Source organism: Leucopleurus acutus, assembly GCF_964270905.1.
Source record: "Leucopleurus acutus genome assembly, chromosome: 2".
Taxonomy (NCBI): Eukaryota; Metazoa; Chordata; class Mammalia; order Artiodactyla; family Delphinidae; genus Leucopleurus; species Leucopleurus acutus.
In genome coordinates, this window is record NC_139143.1 from 1,927,701 (window position 1) to 1,955,505 (window position 27,805).

Sequence of the window (27,805 nt, forward strand, 5' to 3'; positions counted from 1 at the left end):
GGGGCAGAGCTTCTCCCCTGGCCGCTGGGCAAGGCTGGCAAGGCTGGGGAGGCTTAGAGCTGGGGTTCAGACGGTCACCACGTGGTGCAGGGGTTGCTGTGCTCCCCGACAGAGGAGGCAGCGGGCTCTGCTGCCGTCACGGGCGGATAAGGGGCGGGTGGTCAGCGTCTCGGGTGGCCTGCGGGCCCAGCGTTCCTCGCAGAGCCGGGAGGCCAGCCCTCCGCCCGTGCTGACTGTTCTTCTCTCCGGAGGGAAGCGGAGACCATGTCGGACACGGAGGAGGCGGTGGACAAGTCCGAGGGGTGAGTACCGGGGTCATGCTGGGGGGCCGTCCCCTCCGTGCACCTGGCCTGGGAGATGCCCGGTTGTGGGCCGGGGCCGTGCCCCTCTGCACCCCTTCGTTTCCAGCCGTGTGCCTCTGGGCTGCCCCGCGGGGTTGGCAGTAAAGAGCCGATTCCCGGGGCAGTGGGCTGCTGCTGGGAGCTGGGCCTCCCGAGAACGGACCAGAGATGTTCCGTGAGGACCCCGAGGCCGCAGAGCGACCGTGCCCCAGGAATCCACCTCAGAGCCCTTGTGATCACTGCCCCGGGCAGCCGCTGTTCCTGCGCTGCACTGTTCCCTGCACTGTCCCGAGCGCCGGGGAGGGGGCACACACTGGCGGCCAATCAAACAGTCACCTCCTGTGGGGAGTGGGTGCACAGGAAGGACACGAACGCCGGCATGGCTTGGACCCCGTGGACCTCCCTCCTGGGCACGGAGCGTGGAGGGCCTGGGGGGGCTGCGCCTCCTGCGTGGACTTGGACCCCGGGTGGAGTGGGTGGACAGAGCGCAGGGGACCAGCAGCTGAGCCAGGTTTCCTGGGGGTGGTCAGAGGCGGCGGGACCGGAGGCTGGGCCAGACCAGGCTGTGCGGGTGGGCAGAGCGGGCGGACGCCAGCACCCAGTGCGGAGGGCAAAAACTGGGGTCATCTTCAGGAAAAGGCCAGGGTGTGGTGTGTGGGTGTCAGGGAGTGTGTACACGTGTGTGCAGTGTGCCCTGTGCTCTGACGGCATCTCCCCTCGCACCGCAGGGAGCAGGAAGGTAAGCGCGTGCCCCACGCTCACTGCGCAGGACAGCCTGCTTTGAAACTGATGGTCTCTTCTCTCCTCTCTTGTGGCCGTGTCTCATCCCCGGAGCAGAAGGAACCATGGAAGGTATGGGACGGATGGGCGGGGGAGGAGGGGTGGCGTGGAGGGAGCGCATGGTCCCCGCCTCCCACTCTCAGCTGAGCAAAGACCCTCCACCAATCCCAGCTCCTAGCTGGGATCAGCCCGAACCCTGGTGCTCAGGTCTTGGGGCAAAAGGTTTAAACCTGTCTCTATCGCCCACCAGGTGGTTCACACGGAATCACTGCATTTTTTCCAATTAATTAATTTTGCTTTTCTTCTCTAATTTTTTTTTACCACGTAAAGTTTTAAAGGCACATGAAAGTGGCAAAAATAGAAAAATGCACCCCCCCATGCACCCATCACTCAGCTCCACAACCATCAACTTACAGCCCATCTTCTCTCACTCACTCTGTCTCTGCCCAGTATTTTAGAGCAGACGAATCCTCCCCAGACATCATAACATCACCCCACGCTTACGTAGCTCAGTATGAATCTCTAAAAGATAAGCACTATTTAGAAAACGTAGCCATAATAGCATGACCACACCTAAAAGCGTTCCGTTTAATGCTTTTTCAAATGAGATTATGAAGGTGTCCAGGTATCTGAGACACGTCACGTAGACGTGAAGACCTTGTCACCTGGCGAGGGTCCACTCTGACCCTCGGATCTTTGCCCTTTTCCTACTTGTTGATCATTTTCATTATCATGGTCTCCTCAGCGTGGTGTCCCTTCTCCCTGCAAGCACCTAACCTTCCCTTCTTCCTGAGCACTCGACACATGCCAGTGGTCACGAGGCCTCTCTCTGTCCCTACAGTGCCCCCAGTTGGCCCAGCATGGCCCTGGGGCCCCTCAGGCTTCTGCCCCCGGGGAAGGGTGGATCCTGCCCCTTAGAGGCTCAGCAGACCCTCAAAAGCATCACGTCAGCACGTCGTGCATGGACATTAGGGGGAGGGTCTCCGGGAGGGAACCAGGGGCCTTGGGAGCTGACCCTTGTTCCCGAGGCTTCTGGGAAAGTGGGGGCCTCTTGCATTTGAGGCTGTTCCAGGGGTACCTGACAAAGAGGAGACACAGAGACGCTCACAGGAGAACCCGGGGTGGGGGGCGTGCCTTGGGAGTCAGTTCTCAAGGAACACCACTCACATCAGAGGCTATTTGCATATTTTTTGAGTCAAAAATCTAGCTCCACCTTCAGCTGTGTTTCCCGCAGGGACTCTCCGTAAGGTGGGTTTTCCTTTGCTTTGGGGGATTTGCCAGCTCCTGGCAACGGGTTTTGGAGGGTGAGGTTTGAGCCATAGACTCTGGATTTGGTACCGATCTGCCTGCTACCCACAGCAGGACCTGGCTGTGAATTAACAAAATAATTCTCCACTGCGATGGGGGTCCGAGCCCCTGGAGCGTCCGCCCTGCTTGCAGTGAAGGGACCACACCTGGCTCCCTGGTAGCTAAGTCCCCGGCCGCCAGCGGCCGAGAGAGCGAGGTCTGGAAGGGTGTCACTAAGCCTACGGGATGGACAATCCCAGGACCTCTGCTTTCTTTGGGAGATAATAGCTCTACAGGCATTCGGCCTTCCTAGAGTGGGAGTGTTGGGCCCTGCTTCCTCCCATAGGAAGCTTCCTTCCAAGTCTGCCCTGTGCCCGCCTCTCCTGGAAACTGGAGATGTCTCGCGGGTCCCTGAGAGGCTCCTTCGGGGTCAGGGCGTGGAGGGGTCTGACAAGGGTGCGTTGTTCCCACTCTGGGGCCTCTGTCCCCACGGGAGGGAGACGGGGGCCCTGGGGTCTGGAAGCAGGAAGTGGCCAGATACCCTGAGTGGCCCCCACGGCCCGTGCACAGCCGAGCATCACGGAGAAGGGAGTGCACTTATTTCCCCTTTGCTGACCCCTGAGGCTCAGGGAAGCCACCGGAGCGGGTCTAGGAGTTGGTGGGTCAGGGCCTGGGCTCCACGGCCCACACCCGCGCCACCATGCGCCGTCCACTGCTGCCCCGTCCTGCTCCCAGGCTAACCTGTCTCGCCTCTCCCCTCGTGGCTGCCGCTCCCCGACCTCAGAAGAGGAAGCCTGGAGAGAGGACGGGACAGCAGTGCAGCTTTGCCTGTCCCTGTGCTCCCACCCTGTCGTCCCAAGTTGACCCCATGAGGAGGGGCCTGCACCGGGGTGGGGACCTTTGTGGAGCGGCCGGGACCACGCCCCTTTCCGTGCTTCCCGAGAGGGACCCAGGCTGGCCAGTCCCCCACCCGCTCCAAGTCCAGGATCCAGAGGGGACCGATGTCTGCCCCGCTGCACACACACTGTTCTGTGCTGGCTTCTCCCTCTTAGGGGACAGCCCCCGGGCAGGGCGGCCGGGGTGGGAGGGGCCTGGGGACAGAATCATGGGGAGAGCAGCTGGGGGATTGGAAACAGCCCGAGCAGAAAGGACGGGATGTCGGCCTGCAAGTGTGCATAGCTGCAGGTGAACGGGGTGGGGTGGGCGGGCACAGACTCGGACTGAATTTTAGCGGGAACTTTCTGGTAGTGACGTCTGAGGATGTGGGGGCAGCTGGGGCATTCCCCTTGGGGGTGTTGGGCGCCCACTGGGCGAGGTGGGAACTGAAACATCAGACGGGGTGGGAGAGGTGTTAACAAGATGGCCTGAAGGTGGACCCCACACCTGGCCATGTCCTTGCTAGCCAGCCCTCCCCTCTCACCCCTTCTGGAAGGATATTCTTTGAGGTAAGGGTCCTGCAGGGATCAAAGAAGAGGACTCTTCCGGCCTCAGAGAGGACTCAGACCTAGAACAAGAGTGGAAGCAGGGGGTGTGGAGGCCGGGTGTGGAGGCGGGTGTGGAGGCTGGGGGTGGAGGCAGGGGGTGGAGGCTGGGGGTGGAGGCCGGGGGTGGAGGCCGGGGGTGGAGGCTGGGGGTGGAGGCTGGGTGTGGAGGCCAGGTGTGCAGGCAGGTGTGGAGGCTGGGGGTGGAGGCCAGGGGTGGAGGCGAGTGTGGAGGCTGGATGTGGAGGCAGGGAGTGGAGGCACGGGGTGTGGACAGTTCCGTGCTGGCCTCACCTCCCCCCCAGCTCCAGGCTTTCCAGCCCCCCGCCAGGAGTCCACCACATGTAGAGCCTCAGTCAAGGTCTTCATCAGCACCCTCTGCAGGCATCCCTGTGCCTAGCGCCATGCTGTTGAATGTGTCTATCCACTCGGAGTGCCTGACTGGGGTGGGGTCTACACCCTGCCAGCAAGTGGATGAAAACAGAAACCCCCTGACTCCTTGGACCGTACATACGTCCACATGCGGGGCAGCTCCTTCACCCACACGCAGTCCTGCTTTGGTCTCTTTCAAATACAGATGAAGGGTCTCCAGGGTCTGAGGCCGGGACAGGCGCTCCCCTGACCCCTGTGGTGCCGCACCGGGGGACGGGGTGGAGAAGGGGGGCTGAGTCGACAGAAGGAGCCCGGCAGACAGCCCCCACCCCTTCCCTGGTGCTGCCCAGCACCCGCCTGGCCTTCCCAGAGGCCTCCAGGTGCAGAGCCGGTCTCCAGGCCCCTGAGAAGGAGCTGATAGTAAATGTTTTAGGCTTTGTGGCCACCTGGTCCCTGTGGAAGCCGCTGAACTCTGTTGTTGCGTGAAAGCAGCTTGGGCCGTGCTCCAATAAAACTTTATTTAGAAACAGTCTGGGGGCCAGATTGGGCCGTAGTTTGCGGACTTCTGGTTTAAACCAAGAACAGAGTAGCCCCCGTCTTGTCACATCAGTCACCCCCCAATTCATGTGGAACCTGGATGTCGCTGGCCCCCTCCCCACACCTCCGCCCCGGGCTCTGCCTGCCAGCGCGAGTGTGTTCACTGTGTCTGGTTCACTTCTCCAGAACAGGAGGAGGAAGTGGAAGAAGAGGCTGGAGGCGGGACTGACGTGGAGGAGACCAACACTGAAGGTGAGGCTCCGCCCAGGCTGAGGGTGCGAGGGGCTCTGTCCTGGAGCCCGGGGTGGCGAGAGCCCCAGAGCCACTCCTACAGCAGCAAGAAATCCGCCTGGACCGCGCTTTGCAGCCTGGACCGCGCTTTGCAGCCTGGGTGGCCACTCGTCCTGTCGGGGCTCAGCCCTCGGCCGCCTTGTCAGTAAACGCTGGCCACGTGCCCCTCTGGTCCCGGTGGTCTGGGGCCCAGGGCAGGTGCAGACAGACAGCTCTGGACCCCAGACCCCCACAGGGCACAGCTGGCTGAGGACCTGTTGCGGGGAGGCTCCTGGCAGGGGTGTAAGTTCGCAACCAGGACCTTTACTGATTTCTCACGTTCTCTTTAGAAGGTGGAGAAGACGAAGATAAAGAGGCTGAAGGTGAGGCCCGCTGGGCGTTGGGAGGAGGCGCTGGGGGGCCGGGGAGCCCCTCCAGCAGCTTGGGGGAGACCCCAGAGAGGCGGGGGAGGGGCTGGGGAAGGCAGGACACAACTCGGTGACCATGCGTGTTTGGAGGTCGGGCTCCTCCTTGCAGAGAAGCTGCCCTGGTGGTGCCCAGGGGAGAGGGGCGATGTCCAAGGGCCCAGGCAGGGCAGGGCAGTGGTCACAGCCACGTCCACACACGAGGCGCCTGGAGCCCAACTGAACCACTCGAGGGTGGGGAGTCTGGGGGAGGAGATCCCAGGCATGGATGGTCGTGGGGTGGGTCACTGCTGCGGTCATTGTTGGCTGGCAGCCTTCCCCAGGGGCGCAGGTGGCCCCAGTCACGCCTCTGGAGGGGCGCAGCCGGTGGGTCTCAGGGTCACGCCCCATCAGCTTCCTGGTCCCGGGCCGCCAGGAGGTCTGGGGGCAACCGAGGAGGCAGAGGCTCGGGAGGGGACTCGGGGGCCAGGACCCCCAGGGACCGTGCCCTGGACCCCTCCTCACCATGAGGCCAGCACTGCTGAACGAGAGGGCCGTGGGTGCGTGCGTCTCCCAAGGCTCCCCCGGGGAGCAGCCCCGAGAGGGAGTGTGGGGCCTGCAACCCTGCGGCTTACTTCTTTGGGTGTTCCTGCAACCCGGGGCCAGGAGGGACTCACAGGTGGATGGGGAAACGGAGGCCCACAGGTGCCCGGCTCATCAGGGGCAGAGTGGGACCAGATCCAGGCCTCCTGACCCCGTGGCCGTGTGCTTCCCTTCTCTCCAGATGGCCCAGTGGAGGAGTCCAAGCCCAAGCCCAGGTGAGTGGCGAGGCCCTGGGAGCAGAGGGCTCATGAGGGAGGACAACTGGGACAGGGCCGCAGTGCACGGTGGCACAGCGAGCAGAGACTGCCACGTATGGTTTTACAGGTTGTGCACTACACAAGGGTCTCTGCCGTCTGCTGCCAGGGTGTGTGGGGTCGGTGGGGGGGGGCGATGGCTGAAATCCACCCACACTCCATCACCAGTTCCGGGCCCTGCCCCCGTCAGCACCGTGTCCATCTAGAGGAAAATGATGCACTAGCTGTGGCCCTGGGTGGACACCTTGTCCGACCCTACAGGAGCGCTAGGACTCCATCCTCAGTGGCTGAGGTGGGGCCGGGGGAAGAGGGAGGAAAACTCGGGGAAGCCGAGCAGCGAGTGTGCGTCAGCCTCGGCGTGGGGTTCAGAGCGTCACCAAGGGCCACACAGGGCAACTTGTTGCCACACACGTGACACTGCCTGGGAGCTCTGGGTGCCGGGTGGGATGGGGGTTTCGGGAACGCCAAGGCCGCCAGCTGACGGCGCCTCAGCACACGCAGGCATCTCCCTGCGGTGCCTTCCGGCTCGAGTGGATGGTCTGAAACTAGCCCGGCCTGGAAGTCCAGCCCCTTCCCCGTTCCCCCGCTGCTGTGAGCGCTGCAGTGTCTCGGTTCAGCTCCACACAGATGAGGCAGACGGGAAACCCAGGCCCAGCGCCTGGGGCCTGGAGTCCCACGCGAGTGTGGGAGGGGGTGAGGACCAGCGTGGCCTCCTGGGCTCCTGGGGAGGTCCCGCGGGTCAGCCAAGCTGTCACCCGTGCAGCTTCTCTACTTCCTGGCTGGTGGTTTTGAGCCAGGCGCTATGTCTCAGAGTCTCGGCTTCCTTGAGTGAGATGAGTGGTTCCTGCTCTGTGGGTAAACGTGAGGGCACGTGCAGGCGCCGTGGGACCCTGGTGCTGAGCGGCCTGGGGGCCCCTGGATGCACGCCATGCTGGTGTCACCGTGCTGGTGGCTGCGCAGCGGCGGCCGCGTTTCTGCAGGGAGGAGAGGACCTTGCCCGCCCAAGCACTGCAGCCCCTTGGTCCAGGGAGGGCTTGGTGCTCACGTCTCCTTCTGCCCACCAGGCCGTTCATGCCCAACCTGGTGCCGCCCAAGATCCCCGACGGAGAGAGAGTGGACTTTGATGTGAGTGGGGGCTTGGGGAGGGCAGGCCCCCTGGGAGAGAGCTCAGGACCTCCTGGCGGAGGGGAGGTCACGGGCGGGGGGCACACAGTGCCCAACAGTGTCCTGGGTCCGGCCCCAGCTGCTCTCCTGGACCCAGGCCCCTCCCCCCTGGCATGGGTGCGGTGGGCAGCCTCTGAGCCCCGCCCCCCCGCAGGACATCCACCGGAAGCGCATGGAGAAGGACCTGAATGAGCTGCAGACGCTGATTGAGGCGCATTTCGAGAACCGCAAGAAAGAGGAACAGGAGCTGATCTCCCTCAAAGACAGGATCGTGGGTGTCGGGCGCCTCCCGGGGCCGGGGGTGGTTCAGCAAGAGCCCCTGGGGCCCCAGCACCCTCCCCCCCGAGGGCTGGAGCCGAGTCATCATCTCTGCCCCCCACCTCGCTCCCCCCGGGCCCCCCCCCCCGCCCCGCCACTCACGGAGGGGAGATGCGGTGACCTCCGGGATCCCAAAACATTCTCCGGAGGACAAGAGGCTGTTCGCCTTCCTTTCTCCCCTCTACTCCCGTGCTGCTTGGCCGACGGCAGGACGTGGCCTCTGCCTCCAGCACAGGGCAGCGGCCGGGGCGGGGGGGACACTCAGGGGACACGGAGAAGCCCACCGACACTTTTCAGGCGTTGACGTCAGTCCCACAGCGGGCGCTCCCTCCGCAGGAGGAACGGCGGGCAGAACGGGCGGAGCAGCAGCGGATCCGGGCGCAGCGAGACAGAGAGCGGCAGAGCCGCCTGGCCGTGAGCGACCCCGCCCGGGCCCTCCGCGCGCGCGCAGACAGGGACTCGGCCTGGGGCGAGCACCCGCGCGACGCTGGGCGTTGCGTGCGCGACTAGACAGAAAGGCCCCGAGCGGTTAAGGCACCCCCCCTCCTCCCTGCACAGCGCGCTCCCTGGGAACTGAGGTGCCGCGGCCCCCGTCCTGTGCGGCTGCTGCCGGGGCCCCGCCCCAGTGATGCCGCCCATCCCTGGGGCTTCCTGTTCCTGGCCTGGGTGCGGGGACCCTCACTGTCAGGAGTTGGGACCCCGCTCGCTCAGTCCCGTGTCCCCGGCCAACAAAGTGCAGCAGCAGGCCCCATGCCCGAGCGCCCTCAATCCCCAGGACAGTGTGCTTGGCCACAAGGACGGCCAGCGCCAGCCCAGAATCAGGGTGTCCGGCCCCCAGCCCTAATCCACTCCCTCCCTGCCGGAAACCAGGAGGAGAGGGCCCGCCGAGAGGAGGAGGAGAGCCGGAGGAAGGCTGAGGATGAGGCCCGGAAGAAGAAGGCTCTGTCTAACATGATGCATTTTGGAGGCTACATCCAGAAGGTGGGGGGCCTCCAGGCGTCCTGTGTCCTGAGGAGTGACGGTGCGCGGGATCCCGGGAAGAGATGTCCAGCCGCTGTTGCGAGACTGAGTTCTCACGCCAGACCCGAAGCTGGCCCTCGCAGCAGCTGGCTTTCCCTGGGAGGGGCTGCTGGGATGAGCGCTGTGAGCAGAGCCCAGAACGCCACTGCCCCTCCCAGCCCTAGCCCCATGCCGGCTGGTGGAGCCGGCAGGCCCTGTGCCCTGTCTCACATCCACCGTGTGTGGCCTCAGGCAATCCTGGAGCCTCAGTCTGCTCATCTGTAGAATGGGGTTAATGTCCACCCTGCCTGCTCTGAGAGGGTCAGACGAGCTACCCTGGAGTGCGGCTAAGTGCTGCCTGGACGCAGGCTGGTTTGCTCCTGGGAGCTCACCCCCACCAGATACCCCATTCCCAGGGGCGGAGAGATGGGAAGTTGAACTCTGCACAGGGGACACATCAGAACATTTTCTTAGATGTCCAAGTCCCCAGCTCAGAACTGGGCCAGCCTCCTGGCCCCTGCGCCCCACGGCGACCCTACGAGCGGGGCCCTGCTGTCAAACATCCCCACCCCACCCCGGACGCACGTCCAGTAACTAAGGTGGCCCGCAGCACGGCTGAACCCTCTCCTTCCTGTGTCTCTGCCTGTGTCCCTGTGCCCTCCCCTCTCCCTGTCTCTGTCACTGTTGCATCTTTCTCTCTGGCTCTTCCTCTTGCTGTCCTGGCTCTGCAGGCCCAGGTGGGTGCCAGTCCTCAAACCCTCCTCCTCCTTGTAGTCTGGGGAGCCCCAGGAGGGGAAGGCATTGGGCTGGGGGGAGATGTGGGGAGGTAGGGGTCCAGGGAGCCCCCACCTGTCTGTTTCCTGGGGAGCCCAGGCAGTTGCTGGCCTGTGGGTTGCAAGGCCGAGCCTCTGTCCCCGCTGGGTTTGGGGGTGTGGGGATAAGAGGGGGTGTTCACTAACCCATTCCCCTGCTTCTCACCCCCTCCAGACGGAGCGTAAAACTGGGAAGAGGCAGACGGAGCGGGAGAAGAAGAAGAAGATTCTGGCCGAGAGGAGGAAAGTGCTGGCCATCGATCACCTGAACGAAGACCAGCTGAGGTGGCTGCCCGCTCGCTGGGGCTGTACCCGCGAGGGAGGGGCGTCGGGCCGAGGGCAGGGGCACCGGCTCGCCTGAGCCGCCAGGGGGCGCTGCCGCCCCACTTATTCCGTCGGCGGCTTTGGCGGGACCGCGACGGGCTGGCCGGGGCGGCAGAGCCCCGCTCCCCTTCCCCACCTGCGCAAGATGTTGGTGCGACCCCCACCCCTCCGCGCTTCGGGGCTGTGCCCTGGCGGCGCCGGTGCCCCGTCCTCAGTCCCGGGCACTGCAGTCAGCCGGGGTGGGGGGCCTTGGCAGGCCTGGAGTGGGGGAGGGCCGGGAAGGGGAGCGGTCCGGAGCAGCAGGGAGGCAGGTGAGGCCCCTCCTTACTGCCCCCGCCCACGGCCTGTGCAGGGAGAAGGCCAAGGAGCTGCGGCAGACCATCTACGACCTGGAAGCGGAGAAGTTCGACCTGCAGGAGAAGTTCAAGCAGCAGAAATACGAGGTGAGCCGTCGTGTGACCGTGTGCCTCGCTCGTGTGGCCGCTGGGCTGGCTGGTGCTTCTGGAGTCTGAGGGTTCGCTGCGGCTGAGCAGACACTTCCCGGGGTTCCAGCCCTGGGGTCTCCCCACTTCTGGCCTCGAGGCAGCAGCTCAGCCCACTGAGCACGCACGACGGGGGGACCAGGATGCACCGGGCCAGGCCTCCCGGCGGAGGTGGTGGCGGGGACCTCACCGGGGACGCAGCCGCTTACTTCTCACCGCGATGGCCCGGGGCCCTAGTGTGGGGTCCCGGGAGAAGTAGCGGGGTCCCGGTCCTGCCCGCCCCATCCCCAGGCCAGCCGGGCCCTGAGCCCAGCGGGTGCCGCGGGGTCACTCTCTCTGGCCTCCTTTTCTTACAGATCAACGTTCTCCGCAACAGGATCAATGACAACCAGAAAGTGTGAGCATCCCAGCTCCATCCCCCCCTGCCCCTTCCCCCTCCTTCCTGTTTCCCAGGCCTCCCGCCCCTTCCTCCTCTCCCTTAGGGTCCAAGAGCTCCCCACCCCCACCCCCACCCACCCCGCCTGAGGCTGCTGCCCTGTTGAGTCTCTAGGGGCAGCTCCAGGTGGCCCCCCGCCCCTCTCAGCCCTCAGCAGCCCCCCACGCCCCCCACCTACCAACCGTGGAGGGCTGCCCCGCGTCCTGTCTGACTGGGCCCTGCTTCTCCTGCAGCTCCAAGACCCGCGGGAAGGCCAAAGTCACCGGGCGCTGGAAGTAGAGCCGCAGCTGCCTTCTCCCGGGATCTGCGCCTCGCGGTGTCCCCGCCCTGCACACCCCCGGCTCCCGGGGTCCCCCAGCACTGGAGGCCCGCTCCCGCCGCAGACCAGGAGCTGGCCCAGCCGGAAGCCGCACTCGTGCCCGACCACGCCCCCGCGCCCCACGCCCACCCTAGCCAGTAATAAAGGCCACCACGCACCCACGGCATCCTGTCACTGCTCTGTAGAGGGAGGGAAACTGAGGCGCACCCTGGCCTCGCAGGGACTCGGGGCGGACAGCAGCCCTCAGGGACACAGGCCCCTGGACCAGGGCTTTCGGCCGCTCCCGGGAGAGGGCGCGGCCCGGGGATGACCACGCTTTCCCCAGCCTGGGCCGCAGGGCAGAGAGGCTGTGATGGGAGCCCCTGGCGGCAGCTCACGGCCCCCAGGCTTCACGAGTGAGTCACTCCCGGGAGCCATGAGGCCTCTGTGCACACCTGCTGTCTTCCTCTTTGGGCCAGGGTGCGAGAAGCAGGTGGAGGAAGGAGGCCGGTTTCATCAGGCGGCTTCTCACGCCTCAGAGGCCTGGGCCCGTCTGCGTGCCCCGGTTCCCCCCACCATCTGGAGGTCCTCTTGGGCTTGAACTGCGAGCCGGGGTCGCAGGGTCCCTGAGCTGAAGAGGACGGGGCCCTGGTCCAGTTGGCAGAGGACGCGGAAGCCGCGCGGGAGGGGGCGGGCCGCCCTGCTCTCTGGGGCCCCCTGCACGCAGCTGTCCCTCCGTCTGGGGCCCTCTGCTCAGTTCTCCCTGCACCGGGAGGGGCACTGCCTCCCACCCTCTTCCAGGCAGAGTAAGCTCGTTTCTCCCTGCTCTGCACACCCTGGCCGGTAACTGTCAGGGTCTCGCCACCTCTTCCGCACGGAGGGCAAGTTTCCTGTTCTCTGGGCATCGCCCTTCCATGCTCGAGAGACGTGTGGGCCTCTTTGTCATGTGCTGTGTGCCGAGCCCCGTGGTAGACGCTGAGATGAAGAGGCTATGGTCCCAGGGCACCTGGGAGGGGTGGGGCCTGGGGTCTTGGCCTCATTCCTTGTTCATTCGCTGAGTCATTCAGTAAATGTCTCCTGAGCCCCAAATGTATGCTAGCTGCTGTGCCGGGCAGGGGCGCTGTGATTAGACAGGGCTGCCTGACCCTCAGGAGCGTGCAGCCCCGTCGGGGAGAGGCACAGCAGCAGAAGGGTCCGGCTCCGCGCGATGGCAGGGGCGCACGGGGGCTGAGGCAGCGCAGACCAGGGCCCCCCGGCCTCGCCCTGGCAGGTAGGAGGCCTTCCTGGAGGAAATGGTGTCCTCACCAGGCCCCAGAGAGTGAGGAGGAGAAAGGCGGGGTGGGGGTGGGCAGGGAGGGAAGAGGGGCAGCACAGACATAGGCCCTGGTAGCAGGGGCCAGCCTGATGCGTTCACGGAGCCCGAGGGCTTGTGGTGGGACCGGGAGGGCCCCCGGCACCGGCCCGAAAGGGCAGGGAGGCAGGTGGCAGGACCTCGGGCCCACGGGGGCTCTCACCACTGCCCCCGAGAGACCCACCAGAGCTCCTGGGCACGGCCCACCTCACGCTCCCCAGTCGACAGCTGCACCAGTGTCCCAGCCTCTCCTCCGTAATGGTCCCCTCTCCTGCCACCAGAGAGAGGGGCATCGAGCCCAGAAGTGGACACAAGAATTTTCCAACCACCACCAAGTCCCCACGGGCTCTGCTTCCTGTGTCCCAGCATCTCCCTGGGGCAGCAGGACGGGATGATGGTGAGGTCTCGGTGCCGAGCACCGCACCTCCCCTCCTGACAGGGTCCTCATGCCCGTCTCTCTGCTCCAGTGGACATGCTCTTGCCTTTGAAAACCCCGTGCAGAGGCGGACGCGGAGGGCAGCTTCCCTGAGGCCAGGTCCCGCTTCTCTCTTCTCCTGAGGTCCCCCGGTGCCCAGGAGAGGCCCTCGGGTGCCCCAGCGCCATCCCCATGCAGAGCTGGCCGTGCTCTGTGGCAGGTGGTCCAGTCCCCACCCTGGCATCGTGAAACGAGCCCTACCCTTGACCCGAGTGCCGCCTCTGGTTGGAGGCCAGCAGGCCCCTGTGTGCCCTTCCGAAAGCACCACCCATAAGCGAAGGGTCTGGGCAGGCGGGCTCACCAAGGAGAGAGTGAGTGAGGGCCAGGGCCCAGAGCCTAGGGCAGGGGGCCCGTCCAAGTCCAAGGCAAGGGTGTGCGCTCTCCCCATTCTCTCCTGGGAAGCGGGGGGACCACGACATGTGCACTGAAACCCTTCGATGGACTCAGGATGTGGAGGTGCCTGGGGTGGGGGCACACCCGCCTCCCCCTCAGCTCTTCCTTCCATCGCTCTTGTGCTGTCCACGCAGCAGGGCCAGAACCAGACACTAAAGGTGGGGGATGGCCAGGAGCCGGCCTGGGTGTCCTGACCAGCTGCCCACCAGACACCTGACCCCTGCTGTGCCCAGCGTCCCCTGTACCCCAGGCGCCCCAATCCTCCCGGGCCCCACCTTGCCCTGCTTTGGCCACACCCCTTGCCTCGGGGATCTGTCGGTCCCCTGTGTACCCACGTGCTCAGGGAAAATGACCTCCGGGCTCCGAGGCTCTGGGTCAGAGACGGAGACCCTTCCCGTCCCTCAGGCTCTCTCTCCACACTGGTGCGCGTCCCGGGCAGAGCTGGTTCATATTATGCCCACTTTCAAGGTGGAAAAGCTAAGAGACAGCAACGGGTTCTCCTGGGGCCTGCTTGCCTTGAAACCCAGCGCTTCCGGCTGGAGAGCACGTCAAAGTCCAGCCCTGCACTTCCCAGTCTGTGGCTCTGAAGGCAAGTTACTTGCCTTCTCTGTGCTTGAGTTCCCTCATCTGAAACCTAGAGCCGCACCTGCGCGGTGACCAGTGCTCACTGCCCATCAAGCGTGTGACGGATGTTGGCCGCTGTCTCTGCTAATTTGGCTGTGACCTGTCACCGGCCCCCTCCGGGGCTCGAGGTGTGTGGAAGCCAGGTCAGCAGCGCTGGGCCCGGGCTGGCCCTCCTCGTGCAGGGTCTACGGAGCCCCCAGAAGCCTCTTGTCTCTCTGGGTTCCAGGTCAGGCCTTCTCCTTTAGAGACCCCAGCGGCTGGGGGCAGGACCGCCCTGCTGCTGCTGGCCGGCCCCGCCTGGAGCTGGCCTGGGTCGGTGCCACTGCCCACAGGAAGCGGCAGAACTGGCTCCCAGCTGGGGCTCCACCCCTGATACTGCAGGCTGGTTTCTTGAAAGGGTAGGGCAGGGCCCGCCCTGGGGCCGGGGGGCCTGGTGGCGCTCCTCCTGGCCAGACTCTCCCACGGGCCCAGGTGTCTGTGTCCCTGCGGAGTCGCCGTGGCACTGGCCGCTCTGGGTTCACTTCCCCCGGGAAGTCCAGCCCGCCCACCAGGCCGACCTGGGCGGAGACGGTGTGAACTGGAGAAATGCTTGGGAGAGGGCAGGCTCACCCCTTTCCCCACACACAACACGCTCTCACGTGTTCCTCACTCTGCCCCCGTGCACGCCTGTGTTGGCCGCTTTACATGTGTCCTCTCTGGCCAACCGCCCACGGTCCCCAGGCCACATCCCCTGTCGATAGGGAAACAGGTTCAGAGGTTTAGGCGCTGTCTGAGGGCCGTTCACTTAGCAAGTGCAAAGCTGGGGTTTGAACCGGATCTACGGCTCCAGAGCCAGGACTGCCTAGCTCGCGGGCCTTGCTGCTGGGAGCACCCTAAACCTCCCCAACTTCAGAGCCCCCCCGCCCCCCGGGAACCCTGGGAGCCCTCTGGGGTGGCCTGGGTCGATGCAGGGCAGGAGGGCAGAGCCGGGCTCTGCTCCCTCCGCACCAGCCCAGAAACAGCAGCCCCTCCTGGCAGCCTCTCTGCCCCCTTGGGAGCTGGGGGACCAGACAGGGGATGTGCCCTGTTCAGCACGGGAAGGCCAGCCTGAAGGGCAGCGACTCAGTCAGGGGCCTCCCCCTTCTCGGGGCAATGACAGCCCATCCTTGTGACCACGTGGTTGGAGGGAATCAGGAAGCACATGTCACTGCTTTGCTGCTGGGTCACCCCGACTGCACAGAGAGGGACCCCAGGGTGGAGGGGCTGGGCCTGGCTGCCCTGTATTGCTGGGGTGACAGGGACGCCCCAGGGAACGCTTGCAGCCCCCCGCAGTCCAGCCAGATGGAGCAAGCTCTTCCGTTTGCCCAAACGTCCCACACTCTCCCACCGCCGCCCCTCCTCCCTGTCCCTGGACGGCCCTCCTTCCCGCTCTCCCGTCCATCCCTCGGGGCCTCGCTCAAGTCACGGTTTCCCCAGCAGTCTTGCGGGGAAGACCAGCTCCTGCGGCCTCCCGGGCGATGCCTCCCTGAGAGCCCCACGCCGAAGGCCCTTCGCTCTGGGCCTGTGATTCCGAGGCCAGGTCTGGGCGCCCCACGCCCTCCCCGGCACCCTCCCTGGAGCCTCAGCTCCACCCACCCGCTCATCCCTGGTTCTCAGCCTCCACCCCAATGGCTACAGGAATTTAAATGGCTCTCATTGGAAGACTCAGGAGAGAACTGTTTCCACGTGGCGCTAAGTGCCCAGGCCCCAGGGGGCAGCCCCGCCCCGCGGCCCGGCACTCCGCAGACCAGCTGCGCTGCACAGCTTCAGGGAGCCCCAGTCCCAAAGCAGTTTCCGCATAAAGTGGGGCCCGGAAGGAGGAGGCGGGCAGGGCTGCTCTTCAGGTAAGTGGAGGGCGGGCTGGAGGGGGTGTGAGGCCCTGGAGGCTCGGGGCTGAGAAGTGCTGAGATGGGGCTGAGATCACGTGCTGGGCTTGCGGGGGAGGGTCGGGAGACCCTGTTCAGCACCAGCTGCCGCACTCCTCCCCTCCCCCCCCACCCCTCCCCTGCCAGTTCCCCAGAGGAGCAGCCCACGGGTGCAGGTTGCTGAGAATGAAGGGAGGCGTCGCTTCATTTCTGCTCGGTGCTAATGGCCAAGCCGTTTTTTTTTTCCTCTGGACTTGACGTAGTCACCCCTCCGGCTCCACATCTCCTACCTTCTGGGGTCCAGGGCAGGCGGTGAGTAGTGGGCATAACAGACAAATGATGTCAGATCAACATGAGGTCCTTGCTGTGCGCTGGGGCGCCATGCGTAATTCACGTGCGATAGCTCAGTCCCACGCCGCGTCAGGGCCCACGTAAATAACACCCTCTACGTGAGGGACTGGGGCTCAGAGAAGTTGGGTGACTCATCCAAGACCACGCAGGGCAGGACGTTTGCTGTTTTGATTACGATTTTAAAATTATTTGCCTGGTACGCTTTGTACCAAATTGGGTATCTGATAGAAACCAAGAAAGGCGTGTTTTTAAGCAATTGCTTCTGTATTTTAGCCAACAAAGGTTTGAATAATTTCTGATTATATGATGCAAAGTCTGCGTGCAGCCGTCCCGATGGTGGGAAATCGAGCGTAAAATAACACTCACATGTGTCTGCTGCTCCCCGGGCACCCTGCCGGCCGTCTGGCTGGTGAGCCTGAGGTCTTGCCGCTGTCCTCGCTCAGATTCACATCGGCCTCACCCCACTCAGCTGTGCTGGTTGGTTTTCTCATCTCTCTCCTGCCCTGGGAGCTTCCTGGGGCCCTGGCTCAGTCATCTGTGGAGCCCAGTGTCCAGCCCCATATGGTGAATGGATGGAGGAAGAGATCATTCTCATCCAGCCTGTCTGGTACAGGATTTGATCATCTGAACATCAAATATTGACGGGGGGGGGGGGGGCTTCCCTGGTGGCGCAGTGGTTGAGAGTCCGCCTGCCGATGCAGGGGACAAGGGTTCGTGCCCCGGTCCAGGAAGATCCCACATGCCGTGGAGCCCGGAGGGCAGTGTGGGAGTTGGCCTGACTGTGGGCAACTGCTGCCTACATGCAGCTAAAGGGGGGAAGAGTGGGAACCTGGGCCTCAGACCACGTTCAAATTCCAAGTCTGTCACCTACTAGCTGTGTGACCTTGAACAAGTTACTCAGCCTCTCTGAACCGTAGTTTTTTTTTTTTAAATAAATTTATTTATTTTATTTAATTTTGGCTGTGTTGGGCGTTCGTTGCTGCACGCGGGCTTTCTCTAGTTGCGGTGAGCGGGGGCTACTCTTTGTTGTGGTGCAGAGGCTTCTCATCACAGTGACTTCTCTTGTTGCGGAGCGTGGGCTCTAGGCACGCAGGCTTTAGTAGTTGTGGCACGCGAGCTCAGTAGTTGTGGCTCGCGGGCTCTAGAGCTCAGGCTCAGTAGTTGTGGCACACAGGCTTAGTTGCTCCGCGGCATGTGGGATCTTCCCGGACCAGGGCTCGAACCCGTGTCCCCTGCATTGGCAGGCGGATTCTCAACCACTGCGCCACCACGGAAGCCCTGAACCGTAGTTTCCTTATCTGCGAACTGGGAGTGGTCATGCCTACATTGTGGCATTGATATAAAGATTTAGGTGATTAATGTGTGGTCATTGCTCTGTACGTCTACCTGTCCCCACGGCCCAGCTGTCCTCCAGGACCACTTCAGGCCCCAGAATGCAGGGATGCGAGGCACTAGGCTCGACCAGAACGACACACTAGGCTCACCGGGGGTCCCCTTGGTCATGGAGACCCAGGTGAGGTTTTCTTTCTGACAGAGGTGCAGAGGGTGGGATTTTAATGGCCTTGTGTGGAAGGGGTGGCGTTTGTGGCCCAGAGATTCAGAACCACTTGATAGATGCCGAAGTGCTTTTTTATTAATTCACCAGTCATGAAACTTCCAACTGGTTGGCTGAAGGGCGTGAAGTCCTTTCTTACATGGGGTCCTGCTGATCCGCCGTCAGGCAGCTCATTGGCGTTGACGTGCGTCCCCGAGAGGGCTGACATGCTGGCCAGTGACATCAGTCCTCTGCTGAGCCAGAGGATGACCAGTCAGGCTGCGGGACGCTTGCTGGGGTCACTGAGGCATAGTTTGCCCTGTGGCCTCGCTCTCATTAGCCCCATATTCTAACCAAGCCGGCCCCAGACGGGGTGACCCTCACAGTATTTCTGGGATCTGAGCTTCCATGGATCAGAACTTTCTCTTCATCAGCACGTCGGCCCAGCAGCCCTGGCACCAGACGTGAGATCCTAGGAGGAATCACTGAAGCTTGAATGACACAGCGGAGCCCCCGTGTCCGGCTGTTTACGGGGTCCTCAGCTCTGACACTGGGATGTCCCCGTGGGCTGGGCCCCAGGAGGCCGGGTCCCGCCCCGCTTGCGTCGCAGCCGTGCCGTGTGGCTCTGGGCCACTGTCCCTGGGCCTGTTTCCTCTTCTATGAAGGGGACGTTAGTCCCCTGAGCTCTGCCTGCCTCACCAGGGGAAGCAAACGAACACCCTAAGACTTTGCAAGCTAACAGGGTTATTTTGTGGTCCCTCAAGTAAAAAGCCTGTTGTTAGGATAAGTAAGTTCCGTTCACTCTTTCTCTGGGTGCGCTGGGTGGCAGAACGCCCTGCGTGCTAAGAGGTGATGAGTGAGGCCTGCAGGGTCTCCAGGGCAGCCTGGACTCCAGGAAGAAACGGCATCACAGCTTGGGGTGGACTGGCTGTGGGCAACCTGGACCTGGGGTCTGGGAGACTCAGGCTCAGGGCTCAGGAGACGCCTCCGCACAGTCCAGGCTTGCAGCGGCTCCTGGCGCCCCCGCTCTGCGCTCCCTCTGCCCTGGGACCCCCGAGGCCTCCCACTCCCATCTGCAAATCCTCTGAGGGAACAGAAGGGCCTGTGCCCCCTTGACCAGGGACGGCGACATCACGTCCCTTCAGCACCCGTACACATTAAATGCACCACGACCACACAGATCGGAGTTCTTTACCGTCAGTTTTACTTTCTGTGTCATCACATCACCTGTGGGGACTCCTGGGCAGGGAGACAACGAATCCACACGTCGTTTCCACGTTTGTAAACGCTGGACATGAGGACGGTGGGGACGGAACGTTGTGTCTTGCATCGTAGGGTCATCGCGAAAGGGCTGCTTCACAGCAGTGACCGTGACCCGGAGCAGCAGCGGACAAGTCCCATGAACATGAGCTGCGGGGAGGGCCGAAGGGCGTGCCGACCCCGTTTGTAGGAAGCACAGGTCGGTCAGGACAGGGGCTGCCCTGGGGAGCACGACAGACACAAGTGAGGCCTGAGGGCCACTGGGAGCCGGTCGCTTTCTGCTCCTGATCTGGGGGCTGGTGCTCTGCGCTCAGTTGGCAGAGGTTCACAGAGCCGCCCGCGCCGAAGCCGTGCGCCTTCCTGTGTGTACGCTTTGGTTAAGTGACAGCTCACCAGTTAAACGCTTATTGTTTTTTTTTTTCTAATTAAGCAGCCATTTTTAAAATAATTAATTTATTTATTTTCGGCTGCGTTGGGTCTTCGCTGCTACGCGCGGGCTCTCTCTAGTTGCGGAGAGCTGGGGCTACTCTTCACTGCGGTGCGCGGGCTTCTCATCGCGGTGGCTTCTCTTGTTGCGGAGCTTGGGCTCTAGGTGCGCAGGCTCAGTAGTTGTGGCACGTGGGCTCAGTAGTTGTGGCACACGGGGCTTAGCTGCTCGGCTGCATGTGGGATCTTCCCGGACCAGGGCTTGAACCCATGTCCCGTGCGTTGGCAGGAGGATTCTTAACCACTGCGCCACCAGGGAAGTCCAAAGGCTTATTGGTTTTGAAGCTGTAGTTTGATCTCACGTTTTGGAGGCCCCAGACCTGGTGTATCAACAATCTGGGCCCAGACAGGCCGTCCTTCTCCCGCTAGGCTGAGGTAGAGCCCTCCTCCCTGGCCTTGCTGACCGTCACCAACTGAGGGATGACCCAGAGGTCAGGTCCATGGGCTCTACACAGAGGTCACTGCCCTCCCAGGCTGAGAAGAGTCCTCTCCAGCCTCCTCCATCCGGGAGCCCACAGCCATACGTCTGACCACCACTTGGAGCTTATGCCCCGTGACTTAGAAAGTTCCGTGCGCCTGCCACGTCCCTTACGAGCCTCTTGAGGCAGGGGGCCCCAGCCCGTCCTGCAGGACCCAGGGAGAACGTGCTTTCAGTAAACGCGAGCTCCCTTTACAGCCCTGAAGCTCACGTCCCCCAGGTGCCTGCCTGGACACGTTCCCCTGGGGGTGGCTTTCCCTTTACAGGCTGTGGGACACTGGGCTCGTCTATCGCCTCCCTAAGCCCCACGTGACTTATTTGTAAGATTAGCGCAGCCACACCAGTGTCCTGGAGACGAGGACGGAATGTGGGACGTGGAGCGGGTGGTGCCCCCCCACGGTGACCCCAGTCCTTGCCTGGCGCAGGGTCAGTGAGAGGGGATCCCCTCGGCCCTCAGCAGCTCCCCCAATAATCCACTGCTCGGAAGTGTTCAAAGAAATGCCAGCAATTTATTGATTTCCTATATTTCCAAAAAAAGCAAACGCACAGTGTACCCCCCAGGGAAACGGGCCTGGCCAGCGCTAGGTTCCTCTGCAACCATGGAGCGGGGGCGGGGGCACGGGCTGCAGAGCGCCCCACCCTCCCTCCCTGCCCAGCCAGAGCCCCTTCCTCACTGTCCCAGCTGCCCCCGCCTCAGCCAGGGTCCAGGGTGGATGGGACCAGCTCTGCCTCTGCGTCCCGGGAGCGGCCGAGTCTGCGCTGCTAGGCCGGCCCCGCTGCACCGGCTGCCGGTGGCAAGTGACCAGGTCTGTCTTACGCGCAGGAGGCCCTGGGTCGGGGCAGCGACAGGGAGGACAGGGTCCTCCCCCACTCGGCGTTGGACCGTCCTGTTCCGGGTGTCGAGCCCGACCGCACGCGGCCGACGTGTGCTTCACATCCTGAGCTGTGCCTCAGCGGACCCTGTGCTCCTTCTGCAGGAAATTTATCCACAGGCCCCTCCAAGGTCTGCCTCTTCCAAAGCGACAGGCCCAGGTGGCTGGCCTCAGAAGTCATGAGAGAGGTGACCAAAGCCAGGCCTGGCCTGACGGTCCACCTGGCCCACGGGGGTCTGGAAAGCTGCCCATCCCCAAGGCAGAAGCTGGGCCCCGGCTCCTAACCCTGCGGGGGAAGGAAAGCCGAGGGAAGGGGCACCTCCACAGGGTCATCGGCTAGTTCCCTCTCGCCCTGACTGGACTGCATGGTCCTCTCACACTGGGGACCCCTAAAGCCAGGGACCCCAGGGCCCCTCCTTCCTCCAGGAGAACGTGAGACGGGGGTGTGGCCTCTCCGTTCACTGACGTATCCAGAGTGCTTACAACACTGCCGGGCTGTGTACGTGTTTCTTTGAGAAACCAGTTCCTCGGGGCCCTGAGGGCTGGCAGAGGGGACAGTCTACTGGAACCAGCTCCCCACGGGCCCCGAGAGAGGCAAGCCACCACCAGAGGGGCGGGGAGGACGCGGCACAGACCCAGCACCAGAGCACGCCTGGCTGCGTGGCCCGTCATCTCGGGTCTGTTCCCCACCCCCTCCCTAGTCCCGTCCTGCTGCCACATCTCTCATCAGGAGGGTCCTCAGTGCAGAGGCTCTGACTGCTGGGGTGAGCGGTGGGGCTGGATGGGGCGTGGGGGGAACTCCAGGCCGGGAGGAGGGAGGAGGGAGGACGAGGCAGCCAGTCCCCCTCCATCACCACCAGTGCCGCTCGGCGGGGACGCTGTGTCCTGCCCTGTCCTACAGTGCAGACCAAGGACCATTTCCACAGCCCTTCTCTGGAGGCCCCTCCTCTACTTCTCATCTGAAATGCACAGGAGTCTGGGGTCTGGGGTGGCCAGTGTCCCTGGTGGGCCTCTTATCACGTCCCCTGCGGTTTGCACAAAGTAGAGACAGAGGGCTGGGGTCGGGGAAGAAGCGAGCGGCCTCTGGCTGGGCCGGGGGCGGCTCCCCTTCCTGTTCTATCCAAATTCCCTTCCTCCGAGTCTCCTGGGACCCAAAACACTCCCTCGCTTGGATCTCGGCAGGCGCACAGGGCAGGACCCTCCTGGCTGACTCCCTGCCCGGCCCAGCCTGCCCCTCCGCTGGGAACACGAGGACCAAGCTGCCAGTCCCTGAACAGCTGCTGGGCCTTGAGCACCATCCTTCCTTCTTTCTCCTGCAACAAGTGGATTCCAAGCCCCCAGAAGGCAGGGGCTTCCCAGGCTGAGCCTGCTCTGACGGGTACACAGCCCGCGAGAATGGCCAGGCCCCCTCTCTGGCACCTACCCTCGGGACAGCCTTCACACAGCAAAGCCAGCGTGCCTGTCCTGGCCCATCTTGCAGACGGCCGCGTGGCACCAGGGGCTGGGCCGCACAAGCGCACAACTAGATCTTCCCAGGAGATACACCGAACCCCGCCGACCTCCCTTCCTGCAGAGCTGCCTCTTAGCGGGGGTTGAGCCCCCGGCCTCACATATTCCCCCCCGCGCCCCGCCCCCTGCAGAGGTCCCTGTGGGCCTGGCGCTGGCGTGGCCCCTGCCCCGGCACACACAGCTCAGGACGACGGGGAAGCTACACCCAAAGCACACATTGTCCGCACCCGTGAGGGCGAGTCCCTCCACCACCGTGAGCTGCAGTCCGGCAGCTCACACAGCTCTTTGCAGTTTCAGGTCCTGCTTTCAGCACACGCGCGCGCGCACACACACACACACACACACTATACACATGTATATGTACCGTTTCTCGGCAAAAGAAGTACTGACATCAGATGTAAGCTCCCTTAACTGAAGAAAGGCCCCCCAACCCTCCCCAACCCCCATTGCCTGTCAGTTCCCCCAAGAAAAAAAAAAAAGAATCTAAACGTATTCTTGTCATCCACAGCGTCCCGGTTTGCTCTCAGCTGTGGTTAGACATTTCCCAATACTGTGCAGCTGGACAGAATACCCCTCCAGCAAGGCCCGAGTCTTCTCAGCTGGATCGTATCGCGTCTGGAAAAGGACAAGACCTCTCGTGAGTGCCCACAGGGGGGCAGCCACGCCACCGGCCTCGCCAGGGCTGTCCCCCTCACCACGTCCGCACACACGTGCCCAGGCCTGAGCCTGGGGTCAGGGTCGCCCTCGACACGTTCATAAGTTGCTCCTGTTGGGTCAGAGCTGCCCCCCCCCCCCCGGGGGCCAGCGCAGCACCGAACGCCGCGACTGCGTGCCTCAGGCATCTGCTGGTTTGGGTCTCCTCTCCTTGCCTGTCCTCATGTTGTTGGGGCCCATTTGCCAGGAGTGGGTGTCTGAGGTCTAAAAGCCTGCCTTCCGGGGGCTTGGAATCCACTTCATCTGGACTGAAGTTCTAGCCCCTACCCCAGCCAGGACCCTCCCCGGGTGCTGGGATTGGGGTCCTGGCGATAGCCGGGGCACGAGGAAGTCCCCTTCAGCTCAGGAGACCCTGTCCCAGCCCTGGCTCTTTGCAGACGGCTCCACCCCTAGGGCTGCCTGCCTCTGCTGACCCTCGAGGGTTGACGAGGTCTGGTTTGAGCATCTAAGCCTGGTCCTGGGCTTACCTGCATCAGAATCACTTTGGACGCTTGTTTAACAATGTATTTTCCTGGGCCCCGCTCCGGAGCCACTGAATCAGAACTGCTGGGGCTGGGACCAGGAGTGCGCAGTTTAGCAAGCATCCCAGGTGAGTCTAACGGAGGCTAAGGCTGATTTATGAGCCTCTGTCACAGATATTGGATCTGAGGTTTTGGTCCCTAGAATCCTCAGCTGGAAACAAGCTTGTCCACACTAGGCATGTTGCAGAGACTGGAAGGTGGATTATAAAAGGGAGAAGGTGGTGAGCGGTAGAAGGGCCAAACCCGAAGACACATGGTGTCGCTGCAGGGGCGCCATGCACACTGCAGTCCACGTGAATGGGACCACCTGGGTCGTGCAGTGTGCAACGCACACGGCTGTACCCAGCAGTTCTGCCCAGACCTCTGGCCTGTCGATGCTACCAGGACATTGCACACCCCTAACATCCTGTGTGGGATGGTCACTGGCCAGGCAGTCTACACGGCTGTCCTCACAGACAGCCTCACCGTGTCAGCTGGACTGAAGGATGCTTCTGCATCCCTGGGGAGCACCGCCTGGCTCCTTTCTCTGGGACTGGCTGAGGCCGCGGTAGGGGTCCCGGGGGCGCCCCCTGCCCTGGATGGGCCGCCTCTTACCTGCAAGCTGAACTTGCTTGGGCAGCCTCTTCTTAGAATCGGGAGGAGAAGTTCCTGAGGCTGCTGGCCCCAGCTAAGGTTCCCAGCATGCTCCTATCGAAACCTTGCTGCGGAGGAGAAACAGGAGCTCTATGAAACATCACAGGACGGACCAGTGCAGGCGTCCACGCGGTCAGAGGCTGCCCCCAAGCGTCCTCGAGCTTGCGCGAAGCTCTCTGGACACACTCTGCACGTGTGTCGGGGCTAAAACTGGCCTGATTAAACGTGTGACCAAGCGTGAGGTCCCTGACACTCACGAGTTAGTGAGATGGGTCTGGCCTTCCGCACAACGGAACACCCTACTTGCCATCACAGAAACCTGAATCCAGGCGTGAGGGTCTAGCGACTGCTTGTCACTCTAGAAACAGAGCAGCCACCACAATCAGATTCGAAAAATTGTTTGTTTCTTCCTCTGACTGGCCCCGCCTTTTAAAAAGATGAATCCCGACAAGAGCTCTGAGCAGGGAGGTCATGCCCGGCGGGGCGGAGGGTCACGGGCTCTGTCTACCTGTGTGTTCTGCCATCTCCAGCCTTACCAGCCCCGAGAGCGTGCCGAGCAGAGGCTGAATCTCACTCCTGTATGTCTCACAGCAGACGGCAGGTGCTCGATACATGCCCTGGAGTGACCGAGGGCGGCCCTTGAGAAGGGGCGCCTGGCTCCAGCCCTGGCCTCTGAGAGCCTCGTCAGCGCTCACTGACCGGTGGGGACACAGGGGACCAAGGCAGGCGGTTCGAAGCCCCGGTCCCACCTGGTCTGGGCATGGGAAACGTGATCATCCCCCCCCCCCCACCCCCCGTCCCCCGCAGGTTTGCAGGCTTTCTCCTGCCAAGCTTGGCGGGATGTGGTGGAAGGTCCCAGGAGAGTCGAGTCCTGGGTCCCAGCCCCGCTGTCCTCCAACTGGCCGAGTCAAGGCCGACTCCGGGGCCCCGTCTCCCTGGTCTGCAGGAGGGACCAAGCCCACGGCGGCCTCACTGGGGATGCAGCAGCCCCGTGAAGGTGGATGAGCACCGAAGCACCAGCCCAGTCCCTTTGGGGCTGCGGTCAAAGCTGGCTCCAACTGCGTGGCCCAGGAGAGCCTGACCGGGGGACTCTCTGTGTGTCCCGGGCAGGTGCCGCCTCCGGATCTGGGTGAGCCCAACCCTCGGGCCACCTCGGAGCAGCTGGAGGAAGCGCTCCCTGGTCCTCTCACCCGCCTCCCCTCCACGAGGCCTTCCTGGCAGCTATCACGTGGCCAAGCCCACCTGCCCAAAAGAGCAGGACAAGGGCCACCACCGGCAGTGGCTTCACACGGCCCCGGCCACCTTTGCCCACGGTGGCTCCCCGGCCCCATCCGTCTCCCCACCGCGCTGGAGGAAGAGCCGTCCTTCTCCTGCCCAGGGGGCTGTCCTCCCATCCCCTCCCCTGCCCGGTCAGGCAGTTCCTGAGCCTCCAAGACCCTGTCCCCAACCCCTGCCCCACCTTCCTTCTCCTCCTTCACTTTCCCTGCAGAAATGTCATTAAACAGGTGGCTTTTTACGCATTCTTTTGTCTCCCTGCCCTCTGGCCAAACTGAGGTGATCAGGTCCCCTCCCAGCCCCCGCCCTCCCCCCTGCAGTGGGCCCCATGGGGCTCCCCCTCCCCCCCCTTTGACAGCTGTGCCCTAGAGTCACCGGAGACTTCTGGACGCCCAGATCCAGGCCCTTCCTGTTCCCATCTCCCCTCGGCCCCCAGGGAGGGTCTTCTCCCTGCTTCCGCCTTTGTCCCCCAAGACTTTTCTGCAGACGTGCTGCCCGTGCCCGTGGCTTCTCCCACATGGACACGCAGCCGTCTGCACGCAGCCTGGCCTCTCTCCCCAGGCCCCGCACGCGGACCCCAGACTCCACCTCTCCATCAGGGCTCCCCTCCCTCCTCCCTCAGAAGCCCCTGACCCTCCCCCGCTTCCCTGGCTGATCCGTTTCTAAACGTAACCACAGGGTCTCCAGCCGGAAGCCCAACCCGCCTGTTTCTTCTGCCCCTGCCCTTCATGGCCACCCTCACCGCTGCTGACACCTCGGTCTAAAGAGCGGCTGCCCCTGAGATGGGAAAGGAGGTCAGTCAGCATGAAGGGCTCCTACAGAACTGGACCCGACCGTGCGGCTGGGGTCAGAGGGGCAAGGTTGCCACCGGACAAATCCAGCAGCCTAGTCTCGTGTCCACTCCACCCTGCAGTGCGTGCAAGGAGCCTTCCTAGGGCTGGTTTCAGCATGTAACTCTCTCCTCCAAACCCTCAATGGCTCCCCAGCACCAAAAGCAAACCCTTTAGTCTAAACTTGACGGGGTCATGACATGCGGCCCAAACCCGCCTTCCCAGCCAGAGTGCACACGTGCCCCCAAGCGCGTGATGCGCCTTTGGTCCGCCTGCTTCCCAGTTCGTTCCCAGAAGACCCCCCACCCCCAGGCCTCCGCGGCACTTCCTGGATCTCCTCTGTCCTCCACCCGCTCAGCGCCTCCGCAGGCCCTGGGCTGAGAGGTGTCAGCGCCTGGATCCCAGTCACCGAGGGGCTGGCCTCTCCCTTCCTGCGCCGCGCGGACCCGAGTCAGTGGTGGGAAGGAGCGGGAAAGCCTCGCCGGCAGGGGTGGAAGGTGCGGGCCCTTACCTGTCTGAGGACCCCCTGCAGCTCCCTGCTGGACCACATGTCGGCCAGGAGGAGTCGGGCGGCCTCTGCAGCCCTGGGGGAGGTGCTGCACGGGTAGAAGTTCATCAAGGGTGAGACTCCAGCAACTTGAGGATGAACGAACGCCCTCTTCCGCCCCCCTCACCTCCTCGTGGGGCGGCCCCTGGGTGCCCGAGAGCGCAGCCCCACGGGGTGGGGGGTCCCTCTACACAGTGGGCACAACCCCAGGCCCCTGCCCACCTAGAGGTACCCGGGACTCTCTCTGGGGCCCCGGTCCCACCCCCTGGCCTTGTCCTCAGAGGAGAGGAGCCCGTGGAGCAGACGCAGCTCCCGCATGGCTGGGTCTGCCGCTCGTGCCTCCCGCTGGCCCACGAGGACTCAGCGTCGCTCGGTCCTCTGGCCGGGAAGTGTGCTGCCCGAGGCCTGGATGCAGGAGCTCGGCTTCTGGACTTCCCTCCCGGTCAGCCTCCCCGCCACTCCCCCCTGCACCGCACGGCCTGCTCAGGCCGCGGCACTGCTCCTCCGCGGGGCCGGGGAGGGCGCGGAGGGGCCCCCGTGGCGCCCACCTGCTGCGACACAGGTTGATGACATTGCAGATCATGTCGCTGGAGAAGTGCTGCTTGGCCATCGCCGGCTGCGACGCCATCAGGTTCCTCACGGTGTAGCAGGTCGAGGACAGGATGTCCTCCGAGTTGCTGGTGTGGCCGGTATGGCTGCTAAGGAGTCTGGTCACCTCCGGGAACACCTGGTTCCCTGGGAGAGGAAGGAGGGCACAGCACGGGGTCAGGTGACCAAGGGCTCCCACGGGGCCCCGGGCCTGGCGGCTCCAACTCGGGGCTTGGGACCGTATGGGACCTCGCACGCCTGCGCCCCATCCTCAGGTGACCTGCCCCTTCCCACGCCCGAGCCTCTCTTGGGCCAGCTC

At 63.6% G+C, this 27,805-nt stretch overlaps 2 protein-coding genes across 2 annotated transcripts in view; one reads left to right on the forward strand and one right to left on the reverse strand.

Annotated features, from left to right (window-relative positions):
- Positions 1–264: 264 nt before the first annotated feature.
- Positions 265–11,143, forward strand: TNNT2 (troponin T2, cardiac type; the record flags this gene model as incomplete). The annotated part of the gene is made up of 12 exons (XM_082834252.1): positions 265–302; positions 1,070–1,080; positions 4,985–5,050; positions 6,257–6,290; positions 7,394–7,454; positions 7,648–7,764; positions 8,148–8,225; positions 8,682–8,792; positions 9,798–9,907; positions 10,299–10,389; positions 10,785–10,825; positions 11,098–11,143. The coding sequence occupies 12 exons, from the start codon at positions 265–267 to the stop codon at positions 11,141–11,143; spliced, it is 804 nt and encodes a 267-aa protein (XP_082690378.1).
- An 11,551-nt stretch (positions 11,144–22,694) lies between these two features.
- Positions 22,695–27,805, reverse strand: part of PKP1 (plakophilin 1) — a 41,250-nt gene continuing 36,139 nt past the window's right edge. The window contains exons 11-14 of the mRNA XM_082832476.1: positions 27,447–27,633; positions 26,863–26,947; positions 24,208–24,314; positions 22,695–22,993 (exon numbers count right to left, since the gene is read on the reverse strand). Coding sequence (XP_082688602.1) covers positions 24,240–24,314; positions 26,863–26,947; positions 27,447–27,633 — 347 coding nt within the window. The 3' untranslated portion in view covers positions 22,695–22,993; positions 24,208–24,239. The remainder of the gene's footprint in view (positions 22,994–24,207; positions 24,315–26,862; positions 26,948–27,446; positions 27,634–27,805) is intronic.